The sequence below is a fragment of the Channa argus genome, chromosome 3 (assembly GCF_033026475.1).
Source record: "Channa argus isolate prfri chromosome 3, Channa argus male v1.0, whole genome shotgun sequence".
Taxonomy (NCBI): domain Eukaryota; kingdom Metazoa; phylum Chordata; class Actinopteri; order Anabantiformes; family Channidae; genus Channa; species Channa argus.
This window is the reverse complement of record NC_090199.1, coordinates 3,120,015-3,132,901: the sequence shown is the minus strand read 5'-3', so window position 1 is coordinate 3,132,901 and position 12,887 is coordinate 3,120,015. Positions and strand designations below refer to the sequence as shown.

Here is a 12,887-nt window from a genome sequence, read left to right as displayed (position 1 = left end):
CATACGTGTCCTGCACCACTCTAACATACTTCTCTGCCGCTCCAGACGTCCTCATACAATACCACAGCTCCTCTCTCGGCACCCTGTCATACGCTTTTTCTAAATCTACGAAGACACAATGCAACTCCCTATGACCCTCTCTGTACTTCTCCATCAACATCCTCAAAGCAAATACTGCATCTGTTGTTCTCTTTCTAGAAACCATATTGCTGCTCACAAATGTTCACCTCTGCCCTTAGCCGAGCTTCCACTACTCTTTCCCACAACTTCATTGTGTGACTCATCAGCTTTATTCCTCTGTAGTTGCCACAGCTCTGCACATCTCCCTTGTTCTTAAAAATTGGTACCAGTACACTTTTCCTCCAGTCCTCTGCATCCTCTCACTCTCCAAGATCTTGTTAAACAAACTAGTCAGAAAATCTACTGCCACCTCTCCTAGACACTTCCATACCTCCACAGGTTTGTCATCAGGACCAACTGCCTTTCCGCTCTTCATCCTCTTCAATGTCCTCCTCACTTCACTCTTACTAATCTTTGCTACTTCCTGCTCCACACCAGTCACCTCTTCTACTCTTCTACTCATCTCCCTGTACTCCTGTCTACTCTCTTCAGTCCTCTGTGTCCCACTTCTTCTTCTCTTTCTCTGTATACACTGTTGAACTTCCTCGTCCACCACCAAGTCTCCTTGTCCACTTTCCTCTTTCCAGATGACACATCAAGTACCCTCCTACCTGTCTCACATTAGCTGCAGTGGTCCAGTCATCTGGTAACACCTCCAAACAACCCAGAGTCTGTCTCAGCTCCTTCCTGAAAACTGCACAACCTTCTTCCGTTTTCAACTTCAGCTTGTGCTCATCTGAAAATGTTATTAACTGACTATAAACAATTTTCTCTAAAATTAGCAAGAACATTAGGATTTAGACCAGGTTTCTTGATGAGAGGTTGAACTATGGCATGTTTGAGAGATTTGGGGACCATCCCAGAGGTCAGACTACCATTAGTAATAGTGAGAACAGATGGGCCTAAATCAAGACCCCGAGTGCCCCAAATGACCAACAATCCCCTGAAACTGAGACAAGGTGACAGGCTCAAACTGATGAAAGAGCAGAGCATAATGGTGGGTGTGCTGGGTCAAAGGCAGGCGGTGAGATTTGGACTCTTGCTATTGAGACAATATTAATTTTAAAAAATGTAGAAAGTTTTAACGAGATTCAGCTTAATGCTGCCTGGTTTTAGGTGGAGCCACGGCGTCCAGGTCGAGGGAAAACAGGTGCTGAGCCCACTGACTCAAGGATGACGTAGTTGTGGCTGAGAAGGACAGTAGAGGGGTTAATAACACGAGAGAGCTGAGCAGGAGCCTGACTTTTAACAGTGTTACAAGGCAGGAAAATGTTCAACACACAGGAAAACAGCGTCACAACCAGACGACCAGACGACAAAACCAGATCAAGTGTGCGTCCACACTCTTCAGTGGGTCAAGACGCAAACTGCACCATGAGTCAATAAGGTTTGAAAAGTCATTAGCCATAGATTTGTCACATGAATATAATATCAACAACAAGAAGGACACAGTCATATTTGGGCATGAAGTCAGCAATGTCATGATTTAAAATCGAAGTTGAAAACAGCTGTGTACACTCATACACACTCTGGTAAATAGTGGAGGCAAGAGTTCCGTCAAAATGCTGGACGCACTGGCATTCGGCCATGTCTCAGTCCCACAGAGAAAGTCCAAACCGCTGAACGCAACGTCATCTTTAGGGACAAAAGTTTTGTTTGCCAGTATAATTTTTTAAAATCCAAATAAATGAAGCTTATAGGAGTTAATGGCTACTGTTGATTGAAGGTAATTGACAGAAGACAGGTTTTTATTTCATATTAAAACAGTCAGTAAGTAAATCAATAATTACAATATAACAATAATGACCTTTCACCTTTAAGCACCGAAATCTAATCAGTGCACCCTTGAGTCCAGTGGATGTTTCTCACGCATTTCTACAGGATGCTGTTCACGTGGACAAATGGACAGTGGACAAAAAATGTCGGTAAAGGATTTAAAGCGAAAAAGCTTGTGACACTGTTTAAAGACGCTGATATGATGATTGGGATGTAGTTAATATACAGACATGTGTAAAAATCATGAATTTAGTCTCAGCTCTTCTTAGAACAAAACCCAAATGACAACATTCATCATGTAATGTTGTTTAAAAAATTAAGATTGTTATTGTTGCAAATGTCTGAGTCAAAGCTTTCACAATTACAGAATCACCTGGTAAATAAATGGCTGTTTAAGACTCTGCCTCTTGCCTGGTGACAGCTAACGCAGGCTCCAACCCCCATATGACTCAACACAGATTAAGCTGTTACAGGAAATAGATGGATGGACTCGACTATTGTGATGATTCTTATTCTCTTGTCCATTTAAATTAGTCCATTAGTAAGTAACAACACATGTGTCTTCAAAGACAATGAAGATTATAAAGGTTCAAACAGATCAAGATTAAAAAGTCCATAAATCCTTTACAAATGTTCATATTAATGCCACAAAATGCATAATTCTTTTTTCTCCTGGCAGTTGCCACATACTGTAATAATAAAACCGCTGGAACTTAAGACATTCCCATAAGTATTTCTAAAAAATCGAGCAAATAGATTAGAAGATTCTTTTTTCACTGTTGTGGAATTAAGTTTTATCGGACTTTATGTGCCACTTGCTCTTACATAAGCCATATTTCGATTGCTTAAAGCGAACACAAGGTTCCTGGAGCTTTCAACTTGACTTGTAGTGATGAGGTTGTTGACTCCGTGCTTCATGATGATCAGTTTTGGGTCACGTTGCTAAAGCCCGTGCTTTAAATGTTAAATTTGAATTTGTCAGATGATGCTAATGCAGTACTTCACTTTACTGCGTAGGCACAATCCTGATGTGTGGTGCCAACGTCTAATAGGTGCAAACTGACAGTTTTAAAGGGGCCCGAATCAAGCCGCCTACTGTTCTAAGTCATTTTAAAGCATTTCTTGTAAGAGGACGTCTTTTCTCTTAATCAAATGGCAGAGCAGTGCAAAGCTAATATGATTCATACAACACAGAGATAAACCGAATGCAGAGTTGCATTAGAAGCAGAACTCGGGGGCGAAGGACATTAAAAAGTACCTAGAGAGTGAAGCGAAAAGTAGCAGTTGAAGCAACTTGATCAAACCTATTTAGCTAATTCTCTACATCCCCATGATAAATATTATTTGTTCATATATGATGGTGCTTAAAGGTTTGTGACCCCTCTGGATTAATGTCTCTATTTCAATATGACTTAAAACTTTAACATGTGAAATAATTACTCTTTAGTATTTGTCAGTAGCAAAAGTATGTGAATTTCATAGACTTTCATCCTTCACCGTACAGTTACTCAGCCTTGTTTTAATTACCTCTCTGTCTCTTTGATGGTGGATTTTTATGTGGTGGTGAATGTGACTTTATGACTCAAGATTAGACTGTTTTTTTTTTTGTTTGTGAATAAAACTGATTGATAGATGGAGGAAATGTGCAGTAAGCTGACGACACGGCACGTTTTCTCATGTCCTCAGACTTTGTATAGAACTGTACTGTTCACCCAGATTAATGTTTAGGTGCATTCACTGTGTTGTAATGGGCTCATAATCTGGATGGTGTTAAATTCCATGGGTTGGAATATTTTAAGAAATGACCTAAAGTTAAGATAATTCAATGATGGCTGTACATTTCGAGTCAACTGGGAGGAAATAAAATTAGTACTTGTAAAAGGACAAAACCCATTTTCCCCTTGAGAACTGAGCCAGTAAATCATATAATAAATCTTTAAGCGGTTTGACGGTCAAATTTATTTTGAGTCACAGTTCGATAATGTTTGAGTACAGCGAAAAAATATAATGTTTAAAATAATTAGTCAATTCCTGTTGGTGTCCTACCAGTTAAGAAACTGAATAGTTGGGTTAAGATTTTAATCATTTAAGAATGTGGTAAACATTGACCCCAAATCTCTGTACTGCAGCATATTTCTACACTTTTAGCATTAGAGCTAAAATTAGAGAAAAAATGTTCAGTCCGGCTATTCATCAAGAAGCTGGACATAGAGGAATCCCCAAGCTCCAAAAGCATGTTATCGAGGCAATGGGGGGATGTGGGTTAAAACGACAACGTAGCCCGACCCAGCCACATCACACAGGAGGGCCAAAGGAAGGAGAGGTGTGCAAACTGCCCGGTTTCCAAACACTGTCAAGTCGGCAGCTGGTGTTCCCAGTGTGCCAGGCCTGTGTGCAAGGAGCACAGACACTTGGTGATCATTTGTTAGGCATGTAAACAATTTAGATCTCAATTTGTGCTGTGTTGTGTTTTGTTCGGTCTCATTTCATTTAATTAACTAGTGTAATAACAGATCACCTTCACCAGTCAGTCTTGTTTTGCGCATGCGTTGCTGCATATGATATTTTAATAATTCTGCACGATGGACTCCTCCATCCTATTGTGTCCACTAGTAACTAACTGCGTTGAACTTGGTTTGAAGTTAGATATTCGACAGATGGAAGGTCCTTCGTGTGGACGGCACACGGTTAGAGGACCATCTGTTGATCCCTGTGAGACTGTTGAAACCTATATTCTGCCATTGGTAGAAGCAAAGACATGTCAGTACCAACCGAGTCATTTCACCCATCGAGTCCTGTTTTAAAACCCGAGTCTACATAACCACCAGAGGGCGCAGTTGTTTATATGGAATATTAAACATTTATTCAAACATGTTATGAGGAAAATCCTGCTCTAAAATGTAAACACATGGATTTGCCCCATATGTGACATGACTTAGATGGTTATAAAATACTATAGTAATATAGTATTAATATTGTCAATATACAGATTTTACAGTGTTTAGTATAAACACGTTTGGTCTCTGTTGGACATTTTTACAACAACATTTTACAAACCAAGTCACATAATTTGGCCCCTACTGAAATGTAAAAACGTCTTTACTAAACGTACATGGCACAATACAGTTTTCAGCCGTCTGTCATTTACAGATGGCAACTAGCTCACGATTTTTTGCTGTGCTCTATTGTTTCCATCGACATTATGGAAAAGTGAAAAGTCAGTATTGTGTTTATAATTAGCATCAGTGAATGTGAGCAGTGTTTCCTGCCTCCACTATACAACAAAGTTTCACACCTATTCATGTCAGTATTGTCACCTCACGGTGCGGTAAAAATGTTTGAGCGGATGATTTTTTTCTATTTTTTTATGGGGGAAATTTTTCAAGTTGGGGTTGATGAGCCATCATTTAAAAGCCAGTGTCTTTGGGGATCCACTGAAACCCTCACACTTTAGTTTCCTGTCCTCTGTGGGACTGATTTTAACATTTTACCATTTTGTCTTAAATCACCATGTTGCTTTGCTGAGCTTCTACCTCTAAACACTTCACACGGCAATTTTGATCTTCTGACGAAATGCTCCTGTCTGTCCCGAGGTCTAGATCACAACTCAATGTGGTCGATGTGGGATGTGAAACTGCAACCTTTAAGGCGGCAGCGCTAATCGCTCCAACTACTGTCTTTATGTGTTTATTGTAATGTGATTAATTGTGTCTGTACAGCACCTGGCTGTTGTTTTTAAATGGCTTTATAGATAAATTGACTTGACTTTATGTGCCACTTGCTCTTACATAAGCCATATTTTGATGGCTTAAAGCTGTTCTAAGTCATTTTAAAGCATTTCTTGTAAGAGGACGTCTTTTCTCTTAATCAAATGGCAGAGCAGTGCAAAGCTAATATGATTCATACAACACAGAGATAAACCGAATGCAGAGTTGCATTAGAAGCAGAACTCGGGGGGCGAAGGACATTAAAAAGTACCTAGAGAGTGAAGCGAAAAGTAGCAGTTGAAGGACCTAATTCTCTACATCCCCATGATAAATATTATTTGTTCATATATGATGGTGCTTAAAGGTTTGTGACCCCTCTGGATTATTGTCTCTATTTCAATATGACTTAAAACTTTAACATTTGAAATAATTACTCTTTAGTATTTGTCAGTAGCAAAAGTATGTGAATTTCATAGACTTTCATCCTTCACCGTACAGTTACTCAGCCTTGTTTTAATTACCTCTCTGTCTCTTTGATGGTGGCTTTTTATGTGGTGGTGAATGTGACTTTATGACTCAAGATCAGACTGTTTTTTTTTTTTTGTTTGTGAATAAAACTGATAGATAGATGGAGGAAATCTGCAGTAAGCTGACGACACGGCACGTTTTCTCATGTCCTCAGACTTTGTATAGAGCTGTAGAACATGACCGTGAAGGATGATTTCAGCACAGTGAGGCCTCAACGGGAAAATGGGACCATGCCAAGCAGCTCTGGTAAATGACTTCACTAAGAAAACTGTAGTCTCAGTGCAATGTAAAGTAGCTAATGGGTGAGAAGTTTAACAAAAATGTGAATTTTAACTATATGTAGTAAATGGAGGATGGAATTTTTAGAAAGAATAACATTGTGCATTTCCTCTCAGTTTGCTCTTAACTTGCTCTTGACACCGATTTTTCTTCAGGTGCTGGAAAGAAGGGTGTTGGTGCCATTGTTGCAGTCTGTCTTTTTGCTCTGGTCCTTATGTTCACATCCCTGCTGAAATTTGGAAAGTTCAGTAAGTTAAAAGATTTAGAGCCTTTATTTTTCAGTGGAAATGAAGTGGTTTCATGTTTAGTACTAAACATGAAACCACTGGAGTAATTTCACTTCTTGTGGGTGTGAATATATATATAGAAGCATTACACAGAGCATCTTTAAACGGTGCCACAAATGTTTTGTGTTCTCACAGAGAAATGTTTGATGCCCAGACGAGACACACAGTCAGAAGTGGACATAGAAAACAACGTGCAAACGGAGCAGCTAACCTCAGACAGAGAAAATGGCCAAACTCTGAATGGTGCTGTTGATGGAACATAGAGTGAAATTCCTTATTTGATGCAGTTACTTTTTAATCATAAGATTAATTTACGTTGACATTCTGAGAGTTTTATTCTGGCACCTGCCTCCTTTTGTTGTGAGCTATTTCCGCTGTCCGTACTTTTCCTCACATCTTCTCAATCAGACGTGTTTTAGGGTTGGAACAGATAATGAAGTGTCGGAGCCTGCTCCCACTGCCAGAAGCTTCTAGTAGAAAGTGCAGTTACTTTTTCAAGCTGCCCAGACTGTGAAATGTAGATCATGTGTGGGTTTCCCTACTGTATTAGTCATGATGGTTCAGATACGTTGGCTATCGACCGCAGCAGCATTATGTTGCGTGACACATTTGAGGTTTTTGGCACATCCTCAGACCACAGGACTCCTCCACCTATTTGCAGCTGTGAGAAATAATGCAGGGACGTTATTCCACTACACACAATTTACAAATCAAGCTCCCAATACTTGATGTCTGTACAAAAACCTTCAACAGAAGAAGATGCACTGCTGGCTTCTAATGAATTATGGCTGTTTATTTTAGACTCGAGTTTTAACATGCAACATTACTGCGTTAACTGTTAGTGGAGAAGCCATTAATCCACCAAATGTTCACACTTTACATAACAGCTTAATGTGATTTGGTGCACAGACCAACCTCCTTTAGAAATTGTAGAGATTTTAAAGGATTCATATCTAATTTTACTGACGTTTTAATTCTAGTTGACCAGTATTCACTGGAATAAGGCCTGTGAGGAGGAGTAATGTGGGACACTTTCCTATCAGACAGACAACCAGCAGTCCTCCCTCCACTCCATCGGTTTGTCCAATCCACACTATTAGAATCATGCTTTATTACTGTGGAGTGATTTCCACTTCCACAGCGTCCCTGTATGGGAGTTGGATCAAATGTCTTCATCTGCCATTTACACCTTTATGTGGTTTTTCTTTTACCTTCATCAATTAACTGAGAATCCTCACCTCACTGACGAGCACAGTTAAAAGTTTTTAGTTTGAAAATGACTAGATGGTGTGTTAACCTATGCACTAGGCTGCTGTAGCAGTGACATCACAGATGTTAAACTCATTTGATGGTTGACAGGATAAGAAGAGGCAGGACATTTTTTGGGGGGTTTTGGTACCATTTCAATGCTGTGATGCACTTTTCTTCTTGCAATAACGCTATTTATAGATTGTGCCTCAAACCCGCTGATTGTCTTAGTAATTTAGTAAGAGCCTCGTTATTTCTGCAAACCCTTATTTTCACTTTGACATATTGCCAATGATTTATGTGAATAAAAAGATGAAACATCCATGGGAGTGAATACTTTTTAATTTTAAATAGGCACTGTGTGTTTCAAAATAATTGTACCGTGACATTGCGTTTATTTGTTATACTACAGCCCAAAGTATGGAAAAATGTACTTCTGACACATTTTGTTGGCTAATTTCCCTTTAGACTAAAACCTGCTTGGATAAGTGAAACGTTTTAACAAAGACGCATAAAGTCCAGGTGACAGGACCAAACGGGAAGAATGAGAACTTTCACTGACAAGAGTGAAGCTATTGAATATTTTGGCTGATATATATTCTCCAAAATTGGGCAAAAGCAAAGTTTTCCAAAACCAAGTGACGTGTAAAATAATCTCGGTGTGAAGCTATTGAATAATTCTCCACCGTCTTTTGTTAGACGCGCTCGGCACAGTCGGTTGCACGTACAGTAAATTGCGGTTGCAGTTTTATTACAAACTCTTGCGCCCTTTGCTATTGAGCAAGAGTAGCAGCAAGTGGCATCAAGTAGGAAACGGGTAGAAAAGCGCTATATAAATGCAGATTATCTGCACAAACAGAGAAAAGTCCGGAAGCAGCGTTTTCCATCACTATACAGTTCAAATCTGTGAGCCAGGCTTAAAAAACAGCCGGATATTTAGCAGAAATCAGCAGGATTTCCAGTGAACAGCTTTCACGTATCGTGTCCCATGAATTCTTGACTCTTGACTTGACGACTCCACCCACTGTATCTTTGCAGCTTTATACACGAGCTTTCTGACAGTTCAGGTGGAGACGGACCGAAGATGGACGTGATTATCGGCCTGGTAGTTTTGCTGCTCGCTGAAGTTGCTACCGGTAAGTTTGTCAGATTCATCACCGTCGGAGTTTCTCTGTCTTAAATCATCAGAACGCAAAAAAACAACAAATTACTGACTAATAAACCCAGTTATGGAGGATCAGTTGGCAGTTGTCCACGGAGAGACACTGAACCCCCAACAGCCCGTCCCCCCCCCCCCCTCCAGCCGCTCCGCGCAGGTCCCATTGAGGGTCCTATTGAGGGCGTCAACCTTTGCCACTTTGTTCTGCCAGTGTTTCGAGATGAGTGACAGGAAGCAATGTTCAGGCAGCTCATGCCCTTTCTCTCAGTTACCATGGAGACCTACGCTATATTCTGAAGGCCAGCGAACAGCAGGACAGTGTGATAGCGCCTCCTACAGCACAACACTCTCCCTCACGGTGCCGCGCAACACATGCACAATGATCGTAACATAAATCATGGAAATTAAACACTTTACACACACCCATATCTATTCATATGACTTTTACCCATAATTCCCCGGGGCTCACTGTGCCCCCACACTAACCACCCGTTACAATATTATATTAATAAGAGCAATATTTCCTAAGTGGGGAGTAAATGTGTATATAAAAGATCACATCTTTGAAATACTTACAGTTCCACAGTAGCAGGCAAACCGGTTCTACTTGCTCTCAATTTATGTTTAGGCTTATTTAATATCTGATTAACTTTAATCATAATTTAGACCAGAATTGGATTTGTACAATCAAACCTGATTTAATTACATGCAAGAATTGTAGCTAATATGAATTATTAAAAACCAAAGCAACATCAGATAAAGGTTCACGAGTTCAAATAGCTGTAAGACACTGATATCAGGACTATTTTCATCTCTCACCAGAAATGATCTGGGGAGGTTGGTGTTGGCACAAACTTTCTTTTTTTGCCACAATCCACATTTTGGTTCACTCTCTGCCAATATTTTCCATTTGCATTGTGGAGAATTTGTAATTGTGTTTGTGGGGTAATTATGGAGCGTTTCTCTTACTGTGAGCTCATCACCATCATTTCTGTTCCTCACTTTGGATGTTTGTTACTCTCACAGAAACCACATCACACACTCACACATGTACTTTTAGAAAGAAACCTTTTCTGCTGGAATTCCTTCTTTTTAGAGAATGACATGGATTTAATTACTCTTTACACGTTACATTTGTTTCCTCAGAGGCACCTCGGGCCGTTTGCTCCACTCCAGAAATCGAGGTAGAAGAAGGAGATGCTGTGATTCTACCGTGTCACCTGGATCCTTCAATCAGCCTGTCTGCCTTTACAGTGGACTGGAAGAGAGTTGATGTCAACAAGGTGGTCTACTCATATAGACGTGGACAGAAAAATCCCCATGATCAGATGGAGACGTACAGACACAGGACCGGCATCAACCATGAGGACCTGAGCCGAGGAAACATGACTCTGCTGATCTCCTCAGTTCAGCTGTCTGACAGTGGACGATACAAATGCTTTGTCCCTAAACTGGTGTCCAGCTGTATCGTTAACCTCACTGTTGGTAAGTGCTCTGAATTTACTACATCCAGGATCCTGTGTCTGACTGCCAGGACTTTATTTAGTGTTTAGGCTTTGTTTTCTGAGGACTGAACATTTTTTACCTGTTGTCTTTTTAACAGTCCCCAAAGACCAACATTACAGGACAAAGACAGATGGTTTCACCACAGCCAAATGTCCACATGAAGAACCAGACAATCCTGGTAAATCAGCCCGAGCTGTTCACGAGTTTGACTAAGAACCTGGGTGTTGGTTTGCATCCAAGCATTATTCTTGTCAACCAACCTGAGTATTTTGTGGTAGTGGGGACATGGTTTGAGCCCAAACTCCCTTTAAATCTATCTGCTGAGGAACTAAACTGCTTCTGTTCTTTTGGTTCTTATCACAGTTTCTCTGACTCTCTTTCAGGTGGTAAAACCATCAGTATTGTTCTTGGCGTTGTCGTCCCTGCTGTTGTGGTCTGTCTTGTTGGAGTTTTCGTTTGGAGCCATCGTACAAAGATCTGTTAGTTACAAAACAATCTCCCGTCCCGCAGAATATTTCTAAAATCATTTAAAGCCACAATTAGAGGTGGAAGTTTAAGCAGGACTGGTGTTAAAAAATAAAGTACAATCGTCTTTGGCTTTTTGCGCTGAGGGAAACCAGCACTGGGGTTGGATGAAGATCAGTGACCAAGATCAACTGCTTTCAGCTTGCATGCTGATTTGGCATTGAGCCACCAACTCCCCTTCTGATGAAGATCACCGACCATGTTATTCAAATGTTTCCTTATAATATCATGTCAGGACATTATCTAACTCTTCCCTAAACAGTCTGACAAGATGCTTTTGAGGTCACAGCAACAAGTTGGAGGATGGAGCAGTAAGCGGAGATGGAAAATGGCCGTGCAGTGTGAGGAGAACACTATTCCCCATGAATCAATTTCAGGACCACTACTTCCTAACGTATGTGTGTCAGCTCCTTGATTCTGTGTCCCGGATGCCACAGAACTTCTTGCAGCTCAACCAGGTCAAAACTGAATTTTTAGATATTGGTTCAAAGGCTTAGTAAAAGAAACTGGCACCATAATTAAATCGTGTTGGACTTTCCCCAAACCAACTAGGCAAAAACTTGAGTGTCATCTTCAATGAAGAACTGAATTTGGACTGTGTGGATTGGGTCATTTGAACAATGTCAAGCAGACACTGGATGCTAAAGGTGTGTAAATATGCTGTGTTATGATGGAGCACTACAGAGATTTGGGGTCAATGTTTACCACATTCTTAAATGATTAAAATCTTAACCCAACTATTCAGTTTCTTAACTGGTAGGACACCAACAGGAATTGACTAATTATTTTAAACATTACATTTTTTCCGCTGTACTCAAACATTATCGAACTGTGACTCAAAATAAATTTGACCGTCAAACCGCTTAAAGATTTATTATATGATTTACTGGCTCAGTTCTCAAGGGGAAAATGGGTTTTGTCCTTTTACAAGTACTAATTTTATTTCCTCCCAGTTGACTCGAAATGTACAGCCATCATTGAATTATCTTAACTTTAGGTCATTTCTTAAAATATTCCAACCCATGGAATTTAACACCATCCAGATTATGAGCCCATTACAACACAGTGAATGCACCTAAACATTAATCTGGGTGAACAGTACAGTTCTATACAAAGTCTGAGGACATGAGAAAACGTGCCGTGTCGTCAGCTTACTGCACATTTCCTCCATCTATCAATCAGTTTTATTCACAAACAAAAAAAAAAACAGTCTGATCTTGAGTCATAAACACAGTGGTGTTTGAGTCATAAACAGCACTGGTCCTGTCCCCAGGAACCAGTGTTCATGAACTGAAGACATGGGTTCACATACTTTTGCTACAGACAAATATTAAAGAGTAATTATTTCACATGTTAAAGTTTTAAGTCATATTGAAATAGAGACAATAATCCAGAGGGGTCACAAACCTTTAAGCACCATCATATATGAACAAATAATATTTATCATGGGGATGTAGAGAATTAGGTCCTTCAACTGCTACTTTTCGCTTCACTCTCTAGGTACTTTTTAATGTCCTTCGCCCCCCGAGTTCTGCTTCTAATGCAACTCTGCATTCGGTTTATCTCTGTGTTGTATGAATCATATTAGCTTTGCACTGCTCTGCCATTTGATTAAGAGAAAAGACGTCCTCTTACAAGAAATGCTTTAAAATGACTTAGAACAGCTTTAAGCCATCAAAATATGGCTTATGTAAGAGCAAGTGGCACATAAAGTCAAGTCAATTTATCTATAAAGCCATTTAAAAACAACAG

General features: G+C 40.0%; 1 protein-coding gene across 1 annotated transcript; it reads left to right on the top strand.

Annotated features, from left to right (window-relative positions):
* The first annotated feature begins 8,930 nt into the window (after positions 1–8,930).
* Positions 8,931–11,140, top strand: LOC137124610 (myelin-oligodendrocyte glycoprotein-like). Its single transcript, XM_067499710.1, has 4 exons — positions 8,931–9,081; positions 10,251–10,589; positions 10,708–10,788; positions 10,994–11,140. The coding sequence occupies exons 1-4, from the start codon at positions 9,030–9,032 to the stop codon at positions 11,092–11,094; spliced, it is 573 nt and encodes a 190-aa protein (XP_067355811.1). The 5' UTR covers positions 8,931–9,029; the 3' UTR covers positions 11,095–11,140.
* The last annotated feature ends 1,747 nt before the right edge of the window (positions 11,141–12,887 follow it).

Coding starts and splice junctions, on each gene's coding strand:
- LOC137124610 (XM_067499710.1), top strand. CDS start 9,030: ATGGACGTGATTATCGGCCTGGTAGTTTTGCTGCTCGCTGAAGTTGCT. Junction 10,590..10,707: donor TATCGTTAACCTCACTGTTG/GTAAGTGCTCTG, acceptor TCTTTTTAACAG/TCCCCAAAGACCAACATTAC. Junction 10,789..10,993: donor TGAAGAACCAGACAATCCTG/GTAAATCAGCCC, acceptor ACTCTCTTTCAG/GTGGTAAAACCATCAGTATT.